At 45.8% G+C, this 21628-nt stretch overlaps 1 protein-coding gene across 1 annotated transcript in view; it reads right to left on the bottom strand.

Annotated features, from left to right (window-relative positions):
* DAPK1 (death associated protein kinase 1) overlaps window positions 1-21628 on the bottom strand; it is a 205879-nt gene that overhangs the window by 27208 nt on the left and 157043 nt on the right. The window contains exons 15-19 of the mRNA XM_052645429.1: window positions 20472-20570; window positions 19380-19577; window positions 17587-17784; window positions 12753-12851; window positions 6013-6090 (exon numbers count right to left, since the gene is read on the bottom strand). Coding sequence (XP_052501389.1) covers window positions 6013-6090; window positions 12753-12851; window positions 17587-17784; window positions 19380-19577; window positions 20472-20570 — 672 coding nt within the window. The remainder of the gene's footprint in view (window positions 1-6012; window positions 6091-12752; window positions 12852-17586; window positions 17785-19379; window positions 19578-20471; window positions 20571-21628) is intronic.

Raw genomic sequence — 21628 nt, 5'->3', positions numbered from 1 at the left:
GAATGCCAAATTCCTTAACTTGATACCCCATCTTTGATGTTCAAAATGCCTGCTCCCTTGTTACAAAATTGTATATAGCCTGACTTCCCCTCCTGCCTCTTTGGAGCAGTTTTCTTAGAGCTACTGAGATGCTTGTCTCCCTGGCTCAGACTCCTAAACATTCCCACCAAATAAAATAACTCTACTTTAGCATTCTGACTATATTTGTTTAGTTGACACGGGCTTCTAGTTTCCTTTCTTCCAGCACCTTCTACCCCCTGGCAATTCAGCTTTCACTTTCTCATCGGCAAAAGTGACTAAACAGCTAGATTGATGGGAGATCGAGAGCCATCTCCCGTCTGGGAAAGACAGATAAGAGAACTGGAGAGGTGACGTGGCTCTCTGCACATGGCAGGATGCAATTAGACCCACAGGATGGGAGCAGCAACTCTTAATTATGCAAATGCAGTTTACTTGTGGTGAATTCTAAATTTTGGGCAAGCTCCCAACTTTGTCCTATTTTTTCAAACTATTCCTGGGCATATTTCTTCACCATCTAGTCTCAGACTTAGGAAAAGCAACTACTTTTAATATCAGTTTACCGAAAAGCTGATTAGAAGGACAATCAAACAAAATAAAAATAAGCTGACTTCTCAACCCCCTTAAAACTAGTGTTTTAAAATCAGGAAAGAATAGACCTTGATATGATAGTAAAAATGGATGCCAGTACAAAATCTAAGCGCAACCCCCCACACCGCCTGTTATAACAAGCTCCCCTTTTTCTAGGAGAAGAACTGGTTTGGCTAAGTGACCACAGAGTTCTTGAGCAGGTTTGGAGGGCTGAAGGGGGCTTTGTTTAGCAGTGGGGGTGAACACAGAGGACAGAAGAGGGTTGCAGCTCCTTGTAAGAAAGTGATACCTACCATGCGTGGTGGAGCTAAGGGGGCCTCCAGAGGCCCCTAAAGCAATGGTGTGCTGGGAAACCAGCTCATTGCAGGGGATGGCTGGGGAGCAGGCTGGGGTTTCGCATAAAAGGTGAAGTCTGACCAGTGTTTGCTGATTCCTGTGGTGTAAATACCACTACCACAGCTGATTTCAGCCCCTAATGTGATGGCACGGAACACACAGTTGGGGAGAGATGCGTATGGTGGGCCCTCCCAGACATTACCATGGGCTCCCGCATGCCACCACCCCACCATCTCCTCTTGAACTGCGTCAGAGAGGAAGGCGTGCTGTGTTCTTCCTTCCCTCACGAGCCCCAGCTCGGCTGCCCTCTCCCCTACCTGCCCGGACGCGGATGCACTGGCTGCAGGTCTCACCTCCCACGGTCAGCCCCCTGCGTTAGGGATGCCATCTCCTCTCACTCTCCTCCAGCCCACCCTCTGCTGCCCCATGCAGCTCAACAAGATGACTTTGGTTCTGTTTCCAGAAGAGAAAGCTCCATGGCTTACCCCTAACAGATGTTTAAGAACACGTTCCTAGGCTTGACAACTGATGAGAGGTGAAAACACAGGGAGCATTTCTGTCGCTAATCTGGCCCTGAGAAACCAAATGACAGAGCAAGGCAACTTACGGCCACCCCCCGCTGCTGTCCCGGACACAGACTTCACCCAATGACTGTGCTTAGGATGCACGTGGGGTGGGTGAGCAGAGGGTGGCACCACCCCCGGGGGTGTCAGGAAAGGTAAGAGGCAGTTTTTTGGTTTCCACAATGAATGTGGGAGGGGATGCTTGACATTAAATCCTTGGGGGTCTTGCATCCTGCAAGGACAGGAAGTTCCACTCACCCCCAAATTCTGACAGCTCCCTGGTAAGAAACACTGCAACCTGGAACAGAAAATGATACTGAAAGGAATGGTGATAAAATGCCCCTCCGTGTAAATTACCTTCTTCCGTTCCCCTCACTCACTGTACAGGGCTGTGGGCCGTCTCTTCCTGCAGATGATCCATTGCAGGTTGCCACTGCAAACAAATCGCCTTTCTTGGCCTTCTCTGCAGGTAGAGCCTGCTCCTTAAGGCAACCGCCCACGAGCCCTCTGTGATGTATTCTCCAGGGACACACTGGGACATCATGATCATTTTCAAGAACCAGGTTCCAGTACCGGGTGTCCCGAAATCCCAAGCAGTTATATTTATTTTGGGATTTACTTTTTTTTTTTTTTAAAGATAGTGGATGGTTAGAAATGTTTGGCAGTCAACTCCTCCTTTTCTGGCTAATGGGAAAGCTGAGGTCTAGAGTCATTTGAAGGCATGACTAAAGCAAATGATTACGTGGATCTTGAACATGAAGTTGGGGAGACTCCACTGAAGGGCACAGGGCTCTGCATTACCTTGAGGGAAGTGACCCATGTCTGCCACCAAGCAGGTGACCCCACCGGAGGGAAGGACCATCCTGGGCTGTTGGAGAATTGACTCTGAAGAAGTCCTGAGCCTCTGATTGAACCCCGAAAGCATGCATTTCTGTTTTGGTCTGGGTCTCCGCTCTGTAATTAGCATGTTGCTTAACCTCGTGGAGACCGGGATTCCTGCGGGAACATCCGCAACTCAGGGATGTAAAATTACAGGGCTGCCACACACACTGAGCATCAATGGTTGCTGTTACTAAAAACGACTCTCAAATGTACCCTGCCACAGCTGCCATTGCTGACACCCCAACATCTACTCCTGAGGGCTGGGTCACAAAGGGGGCCCCCACGGGAACCTCCATAGTTCCCCTGGACCTGGAGGGTGGTCTGCAGGATGCGAGCTAGGATGCCGACTGTGGCAAACACATGGTGCTCAGGGTGTGCAGGCACTGCTCTAAGGACGTCGTTTACACCACCTGCCTGACCCTTACCACCATCCTGTGAGTAGCACTGTACTCACCCCATTTAACAAACAGGGAAACTGAGGCCCAGCCTGTTAAGCAGATTGGTAGTTCACCCAGCATGAAGGTGTGGCAGAGTGGGGATTCCTGAGTCTGTGCTCTCAGCCTTTACCCTATATTTTGCCTCTCAAAGCAAAGACAAGAGGGGAATCTCCCAGTAGATTCTGGGCTCCAAGAGGGATGAGGTACTATATTCACAGGCACCGTAATGACTTTCTTCATCTCCTTACAAAAATCATAGGATAATGGTAAAAGACTAAACGCTATAATATTCCTTCTCCCTCCCCTCTTGAAAAAATCTAGACATCAAAAAGCAAAAGTACAAATTAATGGAAGAAAAAAAAAAAAAAAAGGAAAAGCCCCAAACTGGGACTGTGCAAGAACCCATGCCACACTGAATTCAAAATTCCAGTCTGGAGACAGCCACCCTTCCTTGAGCTGCATGCGGCTTCACTGACTATTTATATTCTTAATTATAAAAGTGGTTGAAGCACAGCAAGAAATACAGGAATCAGATAACGGGAGAAAGTGCTTTGAGCCCTACCCATCCAGTCCACCCAACCTTGGCTATCTTGTAGAGTGCTCTCCTTCCTGTCTTTTTAAATGGCATTTGTCTGTTTTTTTCTGACCTGCTGGAATGGACATCTGGGCTTGTATCTAGCATAGCAATGGTTTTAAATAAAAGTATCTTCCTAAGGGGTAGATGGGCACTAAAACAAAGCACAGTCCAAGGAAAAGCCTTGTCCCTTGGCCAGAAGAGGGTGTTTCCTGGGGTGACCATTAGAGCATGGAAGATCATGGCTTGCAGCTGATTTTTGCTTTAAGATGAACAGGCTGCACCTTTCCCTGAAGCACTGCTATGTAACGAGCGTTTCTCAGTTGATGAACCGCACTCCAAGGCAAGAAAGTACGAGGCAACAGTACTGTCCAGAGTGCTACACTTGTGAGAGGGGCTGGCTGTGCACCAACTGAGCCCACAAAACACCTGTAAGGACGACGCTGGGCTCAGAGCAGAACGATGGCACCAGTGGAGGCAGGCAGGTTAAAATCCTGCTTTGTGGAATTTGGGAAACCTAAGAATACCTGCTTCAGCATGTTTATATACCTGCTAAGGTGTTGAGCCTAATAAAATGTGTCTTCCTAATAGTGGACCATACTAGAGGTATTAACTGTAAAAATGTGTACTCACTCAAACTGTGGAAAGGCCAGATTTGCATCGGTTTCTTTCCACTATGAATGAATTTTATAATGGGGAATCAACTTAAAACAGCCCTTATTATGGGACTTCCCCTGTGGTCCACTGGCTAAGACTCCGTGCTCCCAGTGCAGGGAGCCTGAGTTTGATACCTGGTCAGGGAACTGGATCCCACATGCTGCAGCTAAAACCTGGTGCAGCCAAATAGATAAATATTAAAAAACAAACAAACAAGCAAAAGATACTGTTTCCATTAAAAAACAAAACAAAACAGCCTTTAAAGTGTGATAATCTGTCTATAAACATAGAATTCTATACTCAAATGCGGGACTCCCTACAATAAAATCCAGCAAAAGTCAGAGGTTGCAAACTGGTGGCCTCTGAGTCAATCTGGCCTGAAGTTGTGTTTCATTTGGCTGAATATCACTTCAAATAAAGTGAATTTTAAGATGAGGAGATTTTATGTGAAAGTTCATTGTTGATTTGCTGACAGACTCATAGGTTCCTGCACCCCTCCCCACTCTTGTTTTGCCTGTAAACAAAAAGTTTCCCCTTGCGTTGCTAGTCCAAATTCTCCCTCACAGTGAGGTAGTCTGTGGTGGTACAGAGTGGGAGAACATGAAGTCCAGAGTTCATTTAAGTTTTTCCTGTAAGAACTTGTGAATAAGGCGGGATCTCTTTCCAGAAATACTAGATTCAAGGGGAGACTGAATCCCAGCAGCGGCCTGGGGGATCTCAGTGTTTGTCAGTTCACAGACTCCAAAGCACAAAGGTGTGAAAGCCCATTATCTTCTCCAGGCCAACTCCAAGCACTGAAATCATTCCAACCTCTGTATGTGTCCCCTTGCCCTTCGCCTGTAACCAGGACCAGGGGACCACTATATCAATTCAAACTTTTAGTAGCTGTGAAAGTTAAGACATTGTTATCCCTCCCCCAGGCACTTTTCAATTTATATGGCAGGATCTTTGTAGGATACCCTGGGCTTATTTGAAATAATACTTTTTCATGAACACTTAAATTAACTGATTTAAAAAATTTCTATAACATTTGTCCTTTTTTAAAATAATTATTACATGATTATTTTAGGAAGTTTGGAAAAAACAGTTATATTTAAAGAAAAGACTGTCAATTAAGAAAGCAAAACCCAAAGATACCACTGTTACATTTTCTTTCTATGTATTTTAAAAAACATAGCTGGAATTATAATGTGCACATAATTCATCTTCTGCTTTGCAGCCTAGGAACATCCTAAACATCAAATTCCTGTTACTAAAACCTCTTCAAGAACATTTAAAGGCCAAAATCCATTCCATTATATAGCTGTATGACAGTTTATCAGACATTATTGTTGATCATCCAACATTTCCAATTTTTATTGCCAATTTTTATAAACAACACTGCAACGAACATCTTCATGCATACAACTTTTTTTTAAAATGCATTTCTTTCATTTCTTTAGGATAGAGTCACAGACAGAGAATCCCTAACTTAAAGGGTGTGACTGTTTTGAAGTCTCTCAGTACACACTGCTGTGATGTGGGTTGAAAAGGCATACCTGCATTTATTTATTTTTGTCATGTCTTCTTAAACCTTACAGCCATGATGTTTGATAAACTGGAGGACGTGTGATATTTTAGAGCTCGAAACATTAAGAAAGAAAGAAGCAGGATCAGCTTTTTCATTTCCCCTCTACTTCACAGGGGGCAGGTATTATAGACAGGGTGAGAGGAGGAAAATCAGGCACAGTGGCTGCAAAAAGAGGCCAGTGATTTCCAAGTCCTAACACAGAATAAGAAACCAGAGAGGTAGCCGACACGTTTATGCAAATCGATAAGCAAACCACAGCCCGGGACAGGTGCCTTTTGGTACCACCTGTGTGTCCAACAGATTGTTCATTCTCAGTGTTTATAAGGGACAAGACAGAATTTTTCACATAAAAAGCACAGAGCATTTCAGAGCACAATTTCTCACCTTTCGGAGTCTTGTGAGGAGGCCTGCTACGTGTTCATGCTGTTCTGATTTCGCAAGATCTTCTGCTGTCTTTCCATCCTGTTGGAGAGAAACGATTAGTTTTTTCCTTCACTGCAGAGAACTGTGTGTTCCACACACCAGCATCCCCTTCTGAGACAGAAACAGTGTAACAGGCATCAGAAGCAAATAAGGTGGCAAAAGACCCTGTCCTGAATTATTTCCTTTTCTGTGGAATCCTGATTTCACTGATTGTCCAGGAAAGGAAGATAAGGAAAGCAGAAAAAAAACATGCATTGGTGCTTTGAGGTCCAAAGGCAAGATGTCTCAGGCCCACAGGCTTTAATCAAACCGGGCACCTCATTAGCAGGCAGATTACTCTGCATCCTGAACCTCCCTCCAATTAGGCCAACGATAAAGACTGTCATTAGCTGCCAAATTCTAGTTAGTGGAAGCTAACGTCTTAGAATCCTTCCAGGGACAAACCTCAGCACTCATATCAAGCTAGTTACGGGTAATTACTGTGCATTTCAAAGAAGAGGCTGAGTTTTACAGACAATTTGGATCTGAAGATCTTCAGTGAAACATAAAAGGTGGAAATAAGGGTCCACGGCACTTCAGTGTTTGCTTTTTAATTAGAGAATTTTCACAGAGCTGCAGTTTCACACTGAGCAAATTTGTTTCCAGGCTGTGAACATGCACGATGATGGCTAACGTTTTTCGAGCGCCTCCTCACAGTCTCAGCGCGTTGAGCGTAGTAACCTCAGAGGTGCTCCTGGGCGGTGGGAACGCTAGTGGTTCACCCACCACAGAGGAGGGATGGGAGACTGAGGGGCTGCTCTGCTGCACCTTAGGAATCACTACAAATTTAAAAGTAGAAAAGAGGAGAAGCAATTTGCAAAGAAATAAAAGCAATATTTCTTAAATGAGAAGCCTAAGCAGCCTTTGGCCCACCTGTCAGTGTTTACTAGGGACAGTTCAAGTACCATTCCTGAGGAAGCTGGGGGATGCCCGGATCTGATTGACAGCACACCTGCCAATCTCGCAGCCCAGGTCACAATCCCAACCATCACATCACCTCAGCCTTGGCACTGCTGACATTCTGGCCGGGACGATTCCCTGCCACGGGAGGCGGTCCCATACACTGTGAGATGTCAAGCAGTACCCTGGCCTCCACCCCTAGACACCAGCAGATTTCCCTTGCACCAGCTGTGCCAACCCAGTGTCTCTGTGCTGCGCTTAGTTGCTCAGTCATGTCTCACTCTTTGCAACCCCATGGACTGTAGCCCACCAGGCTCCTCTGTCCATGGAGATTCTCCAGGCAAAAATAATGGGAGTGGGTTGCCATGCTCTCCTCCAGTGGATCTTCCCAACCAGGGATCGAACCCAGGTCTCTCACATTGCAGGTGGATTCTTTAGCATCTGAATTACAAGGGAAGCCCTTTACCATCTGAGCAACAAGGGAAGTCCAGTGTCTCTGGACATTACCAAATGTTTCCTGAGCAGTGAAACTGCCCAAGTTGAGAAGTATGGTCGTAGGCTGTGGTTGGAGCTCTGGTGGGTGCTCCTGGGAGGCGTGCCCTATACTCATGTTGCCCACCTCTCTCTGCCCACTCCCCGCTGTCAAGTCCTGCAGTGGCCCCAGTGGGCAGACAGAAGCTTCTAGTTTGCTTTGGGGTGAATGAGGTAAGTTGTCGGACACTGCATCCAAACAAGGGGGTCATACCAAGCTGTCTAGGTCCTTACTGACATGATAAGCACAGGCCTTACTTCTCAAATCTCATGGCACCCTGGAATCACTGGGGTCTTTAAGAACTTCTGCTGCCAGGTTCCCACCCGTATACTCAGCTTCTACCTTTCTGAGGTGTGACCTGGACATCAGGGTTCTAAGCCCTCCCAGGTGATTCTATTGTGCAGCCAATAGAATGGCTTCCAACTAAGGCAATGGTTCCAATAGGTTTTGGAACCATTGCCTTAGTTGGAAGAAATCTGAGCCTCAACTTAAAATCTGTCTTCTGGTGTGACTGACTGTAGATTTCTCTCAAAGGCTTTAGACCTGCACAGCCACAGACACAGGATGTTTGTTCACTGGCAAAGTTACTCTCCACTGTCAAGTCTCACAAATGACAGTAAAACTGCCACCAATACTTCCTTATGTTTGCCTGGTACTTTACAGTTTGCAAAAAGTGTTGCTCTAAAGGACACTGTTCAGCTTCCAAAAGAATTCTGCCAGTGTTTGGAAAGAGGCTGAACTCTAGAGTGAGAAGGACCCAGGTTTAATTCAGATTCCGTCCCTCCCAGACTGTGTGGTCAGTCACTTGGCCTCCTAGAACCTGGGTTTCTTCATCTGTGAGATGAGAAATGACACTCTACCGTATAGGTTCTTGAGCAGATTAGAGAAAAACACATAAATCAAGCACCATGAGCAGAAAAAGCAAGCAGCAGTAATTAACGAAAAAAGAGCTGAAAGTGTCCCCAACGTCCCCCTCCCCAGCTTTCTGTCCAAGAAGGAAAGGTGTAGGAGCTAGATCTCCTCATCCCAGTCCCATGCTAAGCAAGGTGCCAGCTCTGAAGCTGGCCCACCAGTGAACCCAGCACTCTCTGCCTTCCTTGTCATACACAGTGGTCTAGGAGGCTGGCATCACTGAGAGGGTGACATTTGAGTCAACCTGAAGGAGGTGAGAGAGCAAGCCATTTGGATACCCAAGGAAGTTTTGCAAAAGGAAAACAAAAACAAATACCACCACCAACAAAACAGCAAGTGCAAAGGCCCTGAGGCAGCAGAAATAGCAAGGCTTGGTCCCAGTGCTCAGGAGTCAAACAGGGCTGCAGATACCGGATGCGGGTCTGAGTTCCCAGGTACAGCTGCAGCCATGGGGCTTCTGAGGGGAGCAGAGGGCAGGGAGAGGGAGGGCAGCTGGCCAGGTGGGGTGGAGCAGCAGCAAGAAGACCTAGAGCTGGAGGAGGGCAGCAGAGGTGGGAGGGGAAGGAGGGCAAGTAGGATTTTCTTATCCAAGGCAGGGGTGGGTGTCAAGGAAGTACCGTGTCCTGAAGAGGTAACTAGATGTGACTGCTGGCTCATAGGTGAGAAAGACATCAAAGAAAGGCAAGGAAGGAAATGCTTAGAGAATTACAAAGTCAGAGTGGGGCTTACACTCAGGGTGGGAGGTTGGGGTGCACTGTGGCTGGGACAGGCCACTGGGAGCTTTTGGGGTGGCCTCTGAAGTTCTATTTTTTGATCTCAATAGGGCTACAAAGGCCTTTGTCAAATTCACCAAGTTCTTTTGTTCCTGTCCTTTCTTAAAAAGAAAATCTGTTTTATTTTACAACAAAGAAGTTTTGAGGGCTTCCCAGGTGGCTCAGTGGTAAAGAATCTGCTCACCAAGCAGGAGACATGTGTTCGATCCCTGGGTCAGGAAGATCCCCCAGAGGAGGAAATGGCAACCCACTCCAGGATTCTTGCTGGGAAATCCCAAGGACAAAGGAGCCTGGTGGGCTCTACAGTCCATGGGGTCGCAAAGAGTCAGACATGACTTAGTGACTAAATAACAACACCAAAAAAGCGAGGTGACTCCCTCTGCTGAGTCATAGGGATTCAGCAACAGACTGTGGCGGAGAGAGGAGAAGTGAGAAGCAAGGAAAAAGAGAACCAGATAATCTGAAGACTACCCGGCCATCCCGGCTGAGGACAGGCTGGGAGAGGAAAGGGAGCAGCTAGGGGGCGCTGTAGGGTCGAGGGCTGTGGTGCTGACTGGGAAGAACGGTGCTTTCAGGCAGAGGAGAAAAGCCCGCTGACAAAACGGGCTGGAGGGTGTTGTCTGTAACGTGGTGGCCAAATTCCATGGACAGAGGAGCCTGGTGGGCTACTGTCCATGGGGTCACAAACAGTCAGATACGACTGAGCGACTTAGCACTTTCATTTTCACTTTCCATTCCCCATGCAGCTCCTGGGGCGGGCTGGAAATGTGGAGCTAAGACGTGCTGTAGATGAAGACTTAAATCAGAGAACTTAAATCAGACAGATTTTGAAGACTTAAATCAGAGAACCGGACATATCTCAGTAATTTAAAAATAATGATTACAAGTCAAAATGATAATATTTGGCATATTATGTATGAAATATATTACTTTATATATTACTTTTAGTATTTGACTGATACTGACTTCCTGTCTTTCTCCCATCAGATGTGGCTATTAGGAAGTTTAGAATGACACAGGCAGCCGCTGTCCTTCTATGGAGCCAGCCTAGGCCTGCATCAGGGCACCTCCATGATAATGCCCTTCCTGCGTGGAGCCAGCGTGGTTTCTACTGTGTCTGCTGGGGAGGCCATGCACATCCAGCCCCGTCATCCCCCTGCTCCAGCCCACAGCCCTTCTTCTGGGCTCAGACTGTCCTCCTCTTTCTCTGAGGAGTGCTCCTGACCTCTGGAAACCCCTGGGGACCCTGGCTCCCAACTGGCTCAGGTCCCACTCTGTAGCTGCATATTCACTGTGACCCTTGGTTCTGACTCTCCCACTAGACTGGAAGTTTCTCAAGGGAGGGCCAGCTCGCCTACCACGGCCCCACTCTGTTCCTTGTGTCTGTCCGGTGTGCAGTGTGTGCTCAGTATCTGCTGAATGAATAAACAATGGAGCCCCCAGGAAGTGGACTCGCAGGACCAAGAAGAGCATCTGCAGTGAGCTGGGGTGGGCAGGGAGGGGAGGTACACCTGAGAACCTCCAGAGGGCGAGCCCAAGGCTGGGGGGCAGCTGCTGTGGGGAAGGCATGGGGAGACAACTGTGGCCTCACAGAGGTCAGGGCTTTCCTGGAAGCTAAGCTGGCAAAGAGTCCATTTGCAATGCAGGAGACCTGGTTTTGATTCCTTCCTGGGTCAGGAAGATTCCCTGGAGAAGGGAACAGCAACCCACTCCAATATTCTTGCCTGGAGAATTCCATGGACAGAGGAGTGTAGCAGGCTACAGTCCATGGGGTTGCAAAGAGTCAGACACTTTAACTTCTGAGCAACTTTAACTTCACTTTCACAGAGGTCATGGAGAAGCCTGAGGACCCAGCAGAGGCCCAAGACCCTGACCCACACTGCCAGGCTGGCAGGAGCAGCTGCTGGCATCTTCACAGCCATTGTCAACAGTTTACTTTTTATGAGGCAATATCTGTAAAAAAAAAAAAAAATTTCTTCTCGTAAAAATGTATATAAGTGCTCTATTGTGGAGTAACTAGACTGAGTGCCTAGACATGGTTGGGGAAAGTTTGATAATGGCACATCAGGTTCATAGGTGGCTGTGGGTGGGCTTGTGATGGGCGAGCAGGTGTCCTAAGAAAGTCCAGTCCCATGTAAAACATTGGTCATCACTGGGCCTGCAGAAGAACCCAGCTCAGGGCTCAACACTGCAGAAAACAGACCCCCTGCTTGTGGGGAGGGAATGACATTCTCGTCACATTTGTGCCACCAGAGAGGCAATGCCCTAGGCCAGGGGTTAGCAACCATTTTCTGTAAAGGGCCTAAGAGCAGATATTTGGGGCTCTGAGGGCCTTGGGGTCTCTGCTGCAACTGCTCAAGTCTCCCCTTGAAGAGTAAAAATGGCTGCAGACAATATGTAAACAACAGGCATGGCAATGTCCCAATAAAACTTTATTAACAGAAGTGGGCAGCAGGCTGAGTTTGGTCTATGGTCCACAGTTTGCCATCCCCTGTATGATTCTCCAGCTTCAGATCCCTGATTTTCCCAAGGTTAGCTGCCATATTTTAAAACTCCAGTGGGTCTCCTCTAAAGAAACAGTTTGTGTTAGCAAAGCTCTTGTGAGTTTTAGGAATCTCCCACATGAGCCAGTGGAGACTCAACCCACTGCCAGGCCAGAAACAGCTCAAAAGATAATGTTTCACTGCAGCTGTAAAACAGCAACCTTATCTCATTCGCAGACACAACAATGGGTCTGGTTCCTCTCTGGTATCCTCGAAATGAGGATCAAAGGGTTTCTTCTGCAGGGAGGTACCAGGTCTGGAATGGGGAGTGTCAGGAGTGAAACTAAAGAGGGGAAACTAAAGAAACCTCATTTTAAAATATGCTGTGGCTTCCCTGGTGATGCTAGTGATAAAAAACAAAAACAAACAAACAAAAAACTCATCTGCCAATGCAGGAGACATAAGAGATGTTAGGTCCCTGGGGTTGGGAAGATCCCCTGGAGAAGGGCACAGCAACCCACTCCAGTATTCTGGAGAATCCCGTGGACAGAGGAGCCTGGCGGGCTACAGTCCATAGGGTCACAAAAGAGTCGGACACTATTGCACGCATGCAGGCCTAAGAGCAAAGCCAGACCTTTCAAAGACGAGAGGACAGCTCTTTTCACGTGCTCCCCCCCACACCGAGGGGCCTTCCTCCTCCCTCTCTGAAAGCCCATGGCCCCTTCAGTCCCCCACAGTGGAGGGGGCACACTTAGAAAAGATAAACACACAAGTTAATACAAAACATGAAGGCCTGTTGTATAACACAGGAAACGAAAAGGCCAGTGGGAAACAGCAGGTGTTCCCGGCAGTGTGGGTCTGGGGAAAGCAGAGGATGAGGCATTAACAAGATCTTACCCTGGGTTTGTGTGGGCAGATGTTTACATAACTGCCTGCGGAGGAGCTGGAGCTTAATAGCAGCCTGTCTGCTTTGCAGTGCAGTTGCCAAGCAATACCTTCCCTCTCGTGCCCTCGAGGCTTGAGACACTGGCAGTCATTTTCTTCTGCCAGAGGGCTACTCACCGAGGTCAGCGCCTCCACATTGGCGCCCGTCAGACACAGGTAGCGGACCACGTCCAGAATCCCGTTGTTGGCGGCAAGGTGCAGAGGCGTCCGTCCATACTGCAGGAGACAAAAAGACCCGGGAGAGACCTCACTCTTGCTGCCGAGGATGACATGTATGGAGAGACCAGGAAGAGATAGGAGGCGAGGTCTCCTTTCTCCAGAAACTTGCCATCTCCTTGGGGAGGCAAGCCAAACAAAATGTTTTCAAGTATTTCTCAGCTAACAGAGTGACTTTAAAATAAAACTTCAAAGGCTGAAAGAGTGGGAGGCTTATCATAAAATAACTAAATTAAGTCTCCTGCTGTGCTGGAAGAAAGGAGGCATGAGTCAGGGCTGAAGGCCCCAAAGTTCCAGAAAAATTTGCACTGTGGCTCAGATTTAGATACAGCGAGGGAAGAAGGCATGGAAGGACAGAAAGTGAAGATGCTCTAATGAGGTGAAACGCCACGGCCATACCCAGCATTTTTGATTGCCTACGGCTCCCAAACCATGGGCCAAGGTATCTGGGGGCACTGCAGTGTATTCAAGGGGGTGTTGAGGTATACTTTAAATTTTTGATGGAACCAGCAGGTTCTGACACCAGGGAAACTACTAGCTTCAGGCAGTTCAGTGTCTCAAATTAGCTGGGACTGCCTTCCTTTCAGTGACATTGCGTATGCACTGCACAGGGTTGGTGGTGGCTGTGATACAAAGCAGGTATCTTGTGAAGATCCACATAGAACAGGATATAGGGGTGGTGGTGTCCACTCTGAGTCCAAGGTTTAAAGAGTCAGTTGTGTACTAATGAAAGGTGTGTGCTTGTTGGACACCTTTAAAGAGTCCAAGGTTTAAATAGGGATTCTCTAGGCAAGAACACTGGAGTGAGTTGCCATTTCCTTCTCCAATGCATGAAAGTGAAAAGTGAAAGTGAATCTCTCAGTCATGTCTGACTCTCAGCGACCCTATGGACTGCAGCCCACCAGGCTCCTCCGTCCAAAGGATTTTCCAGGCAAGAGTACTGGAGTGGGGTGCCATTGCCTTCTCCACTCTTTTTCTAGATGCTCGTAAATGGTAAGCCAGTCTCAGCAGGAAATATTAATGTAATACTTTTCTGTGACTATTTCTGAAGGTTCGCAACAAGCACACACCTACCATTAGTACACAACTGTGGTCAATTGAGAATTAAAAAAAAATAGCTTTCTTTCAATTTATGTGAATCATTTGTTCCATCAGCTCCTGAAATATTAGGTTGTTTGGGTTGAATAACTTAATAAACAGAACTTAAGCAGCCTGGAGTGCTGCAGTCTACGGGGTCGCAAAGAGTCGGACACAACTGAGTGACTGAACAACAACAAAGGTATTTAAACAATTTTTTTTTCTTTGTCGGCTGTGCCACACAGCTTGTGGCATCTCAGCTCTTGACGAGGATTGAAGCTGGGCCATGGCAGTGAAAGCCCAGAATTCTAACCATTAGGTTACCAAGGAACTCCTGGAACTTAAGGTTTTTCATTTGCTCTGGGGAAACCAGAAAAAAATAAATTACTTTACACAATGGAAATTATGAACTGAGCAAGTTTGGCTATCTCTGTTTATGTGCAAATAAATGTAGGTTTTTGTTAAGAAGTTAACACATGCTCATTTAGAATATCCAAACAACATACAAGGATACACAGTAGATAAATGAAGTCTTTTCTTTCCGTTCCCCCAAGTTCCCCCACTCAGAGCTAGCCCCACGCAAACCTTCCAGGCTTTTCTCTATGAATTCATTAAGTGGAGAGAAATAATTTGAAAAGTGAAGACATAATCATATTCCACCTTCCATTCTGTCAACTTGCTTTATTCATCTGACAACAGACTGAATACTTTTCCACGTCTATAAGGAAATCTATTACATTCTTTCAGATACCTGAATAATATTCAATATTTAGATATATCATAACTTATTTAGTTAGCCTGCTGAGGATGGACACTTAGGGTGGTTCTATTTCTTGCTACTATAAGTAATGCTGCAGTGTGTGTGCATATTTATGTTTTGTTTACTCTTAACTCCTAGAGTCATTTAGAAAACAGATATGAAGCTTTCAAATACCCCAGAGCTAAAGTGAAAAGTAAGGAGTTGGTTTGGAAGATTTGGAGGAAGTGTTTGGATTTCTGGAAGATAGTCCCGGGTAACAAGATGCATAGTTTTATAGAAGGGAAAAAGGTCAAGGAAGAGACATAGGATGGATAAAAGACTAGGAGGGTTTACAGTTTGATGGCCTCCAATGTTTGACCAAACAAAACTCAAACTCCATAACATTACATTCAAGGCCTTTCACCATCTGGACTCAACTCCCCTTCCTGGCTGCCTCTCTCTTCTTGAAATACGCTTTTCCCCCTTCTCCATCTGTCCAAATCCCAATTATTTAAAATAATCACCTCTCAACAGCTTTTCCCAGTTTCTTTAGTGTCCAGATGCCCATGCTTCTAGAGCGCCAGTGTCTCTATCACAGTAGCGGTTATAACATGAGATGCTATTATAGTGAAATGTCCCTGTGTCTGTCTGCAAGCAGCCTGAGGACAAGAGTCATTCCCTGCTGCCCACCTCCCAGCCCCTCACATCGCACCTGGCACAGTGCTGTCAGAAAAAGGCATTCATTCGTTCATCAATACCTGGCAGGCACGGAATTCTTAGGTAGGATCCTGGGTGTGTGTGCACATCTGTGTGTGTGTGTGTGTGTGTGTGCACATCTGTACATGTGTCAACATGCCTTTTCTCCCTTTGCTGATCAGAAGAGGCAATCCAGAAGAGAACAAAGGGTTAAGGGTGTGCTTTCTGTATCGTCCAGGTCCTCTCTTCTTCCACGTTCCCTGATGCAGCCGAGTTAAATAGCCAGTCTCCCAATTTTCACATGAGAAGAATGCAGATAGAGAAATGCCTGTTTCACTGCAATGACTGTCAGAAATTGTGACAAGCTCCTGTCACATGCTGGTGACAGGGGTAGGATCTGAATGGCCGCATGTGTCTCTGGGGGAATGGAATCCAGGGGAGGAAACGGCAGGGCACGGAGAGGAGTGACAGTCTGCCTGGGCGGCGTGGCTGTCACTGTGCCGTGGCCACGCTATCAGGGTCAGTGCATGTAAAGGCAGATATGCTTTCCGGGGAAGCAAGGCCTTATTCTTACTTTTCTGCACATTTTTTAAGTTCCTCTATAGACCTCATCATCTTTCCTAAAATAAGCAACAAAAAAATGGAAGAGAAAAACAAGCTGACACCAGCTCTTCTGAAGGTGCAAGACCCACAAAGTCACCACGTACAACGGCCAAGTCACAGCCATTCAAAGGAGTGCCACGAGGTCCCTAAAGCTGCTTTTTATTCATTTAAAGACTCTTGGAAGGAAAGCCAACCTCTTGATGCTGCTTAATATTATATTACATTTAGTTTCTTCCTTAAGCCGCTTATATAACTGACTTGGCAAGATTAGAAAAGGATAAACTAAGAAAGCAACCAGCAGCTGAGGGCTAGGACTTAGGATACTGCCTTTTCATATTTCCAGAATACGAAGATTACCTATTTCAATTTCTATTAGAATTAATCACATAATATGCAAGAAGAATTTTTTTTTTTGGTAGAAGCATATTTTTCCAGGTATTTCAGTTATTCTTTTACCTTAAACAAACCATATTAAATTCTGCTGGTATCATGTCTGCCACTTATAAACAAATATTTCCTGAAATTACAAAATTAATTCTACTTAGACTTTGTTTTTAACATAATGGTAACAGAATAGTGCTTGCCTTTCATACAGTTACAGAGCTGAAACCATATGACTATCCAACTGTTCTACCATGCTAGGTAATGAAAATCTAGATGGCATTCAGGGAAAAGAGAAGGTGTTAGCTAATTTCTAGAATTTCCAGAAATCAACATATGGGGGTTTTAATTTCTTTATCATTCACCAAATGATAGTATCCCCTTAGTCTTACCAAATGTATTTAGCACAAGAAAGATAAAACCATAAAACTCCCAAATAGGGGGAACTAGAGAAATCTGGTTCTAGGAATTTCAATCATATAACTCACTAGGTGTTTTTCTGAAGACTCACTGCCCTGATTTGTAGCATGTTCTTTGATTCTTCTCTAGGAAGAGAAAATACACACACACTCTCTCCTCCGCCCTCCCTCCTTCTCTTTCTTTCTGCTGCTGCTGCTGCTGCTGCTAAGTCACTTCAGTTGTGTCCACCTCTGTGTGACCCCAAAGAGCAGCCCACCAGGGTCCTCCATCCCTGGGATTCTCCAGGCAAGAACACTGGAGTGGGTTGCCATTTCCTTCTCCAATGCATGAAAGTTAAAAGTGAAAGTGAAGTCACTCAGTCGTGTCCGACTCTTAGCAACCCCATGGACTGCTGCCTACCAGGCTCCTCCGCCCATGGGATTTTCCAGGCAAGAGTACTGGAGCGGGGTGCCATTGCCTTCTCCACTTTCTTTCTAGATGCTTATAAATGGTAAGCCACTCTCAGCCGGAAATATTAATGTAATACTTTTCTGTGACTATTATTAAATTAATAGTCTATAGGAAATTAAATAATTCCCTATATAATATTTATTTAATAATTAAATAATTATTGAACAATTTATTAAATTAATAAACTATAGGAAATTATTAAAAAGTCGTATGCAAAATACACTTAAAGTGGAGAGCCCTATGAAAAAGAACAGGTCCATAAAAGCAATACTGACTTTGAACAGTGAAGAGAGAAACTTGCCCAAACCCAGAAGCAGGTAGACACAGAGACATGGATGGACTGTGCAGAGATCTTCCCTCCAGCTTTACCTTGTTGGAGAGATCCAAATTGCAGTTGGCTTCACAGAGGGCCACCACAATCGGCACGTTGCCATCTTTGCAGGCCACATGGAGGGGGGTGTTGCCATGCCTGTCTTGGAAATCGACTGAACAGCCTTGGCTGATGAGAGTCTGGATGACCTCCATCTGACATCGTCTCACGGCAAGATGTAGAGCAATGTGTCCATCCTGTAACAAACACCAGGGCCGTGAGCACTTTTGACCGGGCATGTGGGACTGGCTGGTTGCCTTTCTAGCCTCACTGGGTCAGGTTTAACCGGCAATGGGACCGTTATTGCAAAGCCTGAAGGAGGATTAAAAACCGCAAACTTTATTCCTGGCGGGGTTGAGGTGAGGCCCCACATGTCTCACTCTGAATAATCACGGTCTGAGCTGACCATCAGTTTAATTAATCTAGGCTTGGCCAGTACATTCAGGTAGGAAGACACCACAGTCTTTCTTGTGTCTGAATTCATAGAACTTAAGTCATTGTTGGTTCTCCAGTGGCCTGTTTTAACAAGTATTTGGAAAACATTTGCTCAGTAATCTTTACTAACTTCGTAAGTAGAGAGTTTATTGTTTTATTTTTTACTCTGAGAAACTGAGAAAGCTGAGGTGATATGCTATCACATAGATGAGAAGCAAACTGTTGCTGCTTACTCACTAAGTTGTGTCTGACTCTTTTGTGACCCCATGGACTGTAGCCTACCAGGCTCCTCTGTCCATGGGATTTCCCAGGCAAGAATACTGGAGTGAGTTGCCATTTCCTTCTCCAGGGGATCTTCCCAACCCAGGGATTGAACCCATGTCACCTGCATCGGAAGGAAGGTTCTTTACCACTGAGCCAGCAGGGAAGGCCTAAGAAGCAAATATAACATATTTAACCTCTGCACCCATGCAGCACCAGCCTGGGAGCTCACTCTCCCTGTTGTAGAGCCCCTGGTGAAGATAAGTGCTGAGTTTTAGGAGCTCGGTAGAGGGAGCTTAGAAGCATTTCTCTAACTCATCTATTCTAGGGTTGTTCAACCTCAGCCCTGTTAACATTTGGGGCCTGTCCTAGGAATTGCAGGCTGTTCAACAGAGCTGCTGGTCTTTATCTTCTAGACACCCTATCCTGGCTGTGACAACCCAAAAATACGTCTCCAGCCACTACCTAATGTCACCTGGGGGCAAGGTCACTGCCCACTTGAGAACCGCTGCTCTGTACCAAGAGAATACTCCACAGAGGGCAGTGACTAAGTGAACCAGTGTGCCAAAACCACCATGGATGGTAGCATCAGTTTCACTGCAGGATAGGTTCACAATAAGAAAAGACTATGCTGAATTTGCTTAATTAAAGAAGGGAAACCTAGTCTAGAATTGTTATCAAACAAGTAAGAATAGTTTATTGTCTTTCTACAAAACAGCAGGTGATGGAAGTAAATAAACCACCTATTTCTTTGTCTATCTACAAATCAATAGTGCATTGCCAATCTCAGTCCTAAATGAGGATCTATCTTGGGTTCCATGATCACTGCTGTACCTGCTCCAAAGCTAAAAAAGCTAAAAATAAAATAGAGTTGAATTATTTGATCATCTCATAAATTTTGCTGCATCCCACAAATGAACATTAATTATGAAACAGAATCGAGAGTCACAGAACTTTTAGACTGGAGAAGAGAAAGGATAATTACAACTTGTTGCATCTAAGTTATTTTAGGTAAATGAATTGAGAAGTCTTGTGGTCCCTGTAGCCCCCACTAGATGACTTTTCAGCAAGTGGGATACTTTCACCCACAAAGCACCTTGTCGGATGCATTAAGGTCGGCTCCGTGCTCAGCCAGACACTCCACGATGTCTTGGTAGCCCCTGGCGGAGGCTGTCAGGAGGGGGGTCTCGCCTTCTCTGTTCTTAATGTTCACATTGCAGCCGGCTTCACACAGGGCTTTGGCCACAGAGTAATAGCCGTGCCAGGCAGCACAGTGCAGGGGGGTTTCTTCTTCCTGGCCAAGGAGAAGCACAGAGAAGAGGAGAATGCAATAAGATGAGAGAAAGTACAGGCATGGTGACAGTCCTAACCAAATTTGGCAGCAAACACAAGGCAGTGGAGAGAAAGGGCTTGTAGCTATTGGAGCAAAACATTAACATGAAATAATGGGCTGGGTCTGATGCCTTTCCTTAATTCAAGTTCAGCTTTCTCCAGCAATTTACTGACAATTGACTTTGCAGAGCCCAGTGGCACCATGCATGGTCTCAGCTCTTCTGAACAATGGAGCCCCTGCGTGTGTGGATGTATAGCATCTTTCCTGTGAAAGTGCAATAGTTTACTTCATTTGTGATTACTAACAGAGGGAGCGGATTTCTTTGAGCAAGAACTCCTCTAACAAACCTGTCTCAAGATTCCCGTCACGAACACAGCATAACGATGAGTCACATCAATGGATTATTGCTCTGGCAGAGAAAGGGCCAAGATACCCATGCTTCAACAACAAGGACTGGTCATCAGGTCTACATATTCATGACCAACATCATCAGACACATAGATATCTGTCTACAAGAGGCTGTTACACTGTAGTAGTTATCAACACTCTGGAACCAGTCTGGTCTGTGTGGGTTTGAGCACCAGCTCCACCACTACCGAGCTGTGCTATCTTAGGCAATTTCCCGAACCTCTCTCTGCCTCAGTTTCCTCATCTGTAAAATGAGAATTGAAGGGTTGTTCAGAGGATTCATGAATGAATGAATGGCAGTGCTTTGGTCTGAGTCCCTGCCCTCTGTAATTTAAGCAGAAAACCTAACTTAGATGCACTTCCAAAATACTCAAGCCTATCATTTGGCTGTCTGCACATCCATGCAAAGAGTAGGAAGAAGTGGGGACATCAGCTACCGTGACCCACCTTGTCCTGGAAGTTGGGATTCGAGCCGAAGCTGCACAGTAACTGAACCACATCAGCATGGCCGTAGCGAGCTGCCACATGAAGGGCTGTCTCTCCAGACTGCAAAAGACACAGCCAGAGATTCAGAGCCCTGAGAATCGTCTCCAGGGACTAGAACACATAGGACTGGAGGCCCACTCCCACACACGCCTGGCTCCACATCCTCCCCTGAGGCAGTGCCTGTCCTCAGGCCAGATGCCCCGTTGGTGACTGGGCCAGGGACCCTGCCTGGGGTGTCCACCATGTCGCTCGTGTTACACTCACACACCTGGCCTCTCGTGTGTAAAGCACCCGCCCTACCCACCCCACCAAGTGAGAGTCCATTCCCTTTTCCGTGACGGATGTTCCTAATCTTCATATACTGATGCTTCCAGCTATGTGACTTTTTTTCAAAACACAAAATTCCTTGTTTAATATTAAATTACTTAAACACAAGGTTTTATTTACTAGCAAGTTTCTGATTTCACTGTCTATGTTTAGAATATAATTTCTTACATCCTCAGAGATTTTTATAAATATTACCATTAGTCCCTACAATAATATATTCTGTGAATTAGTAATAGACGTAACTTCTTAAGATATTTTTACTTATATCTGCCATAAAACTGTCAGAATAAACTGATCTAAAACAGAATGAGATATTTGTTGCCACCTGACATAAAACTGCTATAATAAAAGTATGTCTTTAAATGACAACCCATTCCAGTATACTTGCCTGGAAAATTCCATGGACAGAGGAGCCTGATGGGCTACAATCAATGGGGTTGCAAAGAGGTGAACATGACTGAGCAACTGAACATGGAATGTGAATGTCATCCCTTATCCCATACAACAGTATGTGACAGCCCTGACTGAATATAACGAATCAGTCTACTAGTATTAGAAGCAGAGAAGGGTTACATACATGGTGGAATACATACAGATGAGAGAGTAGGAACCCTAGGTGCAAGTCCCAGCCCTGCCATTAATTCACAGGAGTATTGTGTGGACTGGATGAAACATGGTGTGTGAAAGTAGGGTATCTCCCTAAGTTAATAATTTTTTATAACATTTTTATCCCCAAAGCCTTAACTTTAATTGCACTGTCTCATTACCCCTTCTAGTACCAGTGGTCAAAG

The sequence above is a fragment of the Budorcas taxicolor genome, chromosome 8 (assembly GCF_023091745.1).
Source record: "Budorcas taxicolor isolate Tak-1 chromosome 8, Takin1.1, whole genome shotgun sequence".
In the NCBI taxonomy this organism is placed as follows: domain Eukaryota; kingdom Metazoa; phylum Chordata; class Mammalia; order Artiodactyla; family Bovidae; genus Budorcas; species Budorcas taxicolor.
Note: the sequence above shows the minus strand (reverse complement) of the source record. Positions and strands in the feature narration are given on the sequence as shown.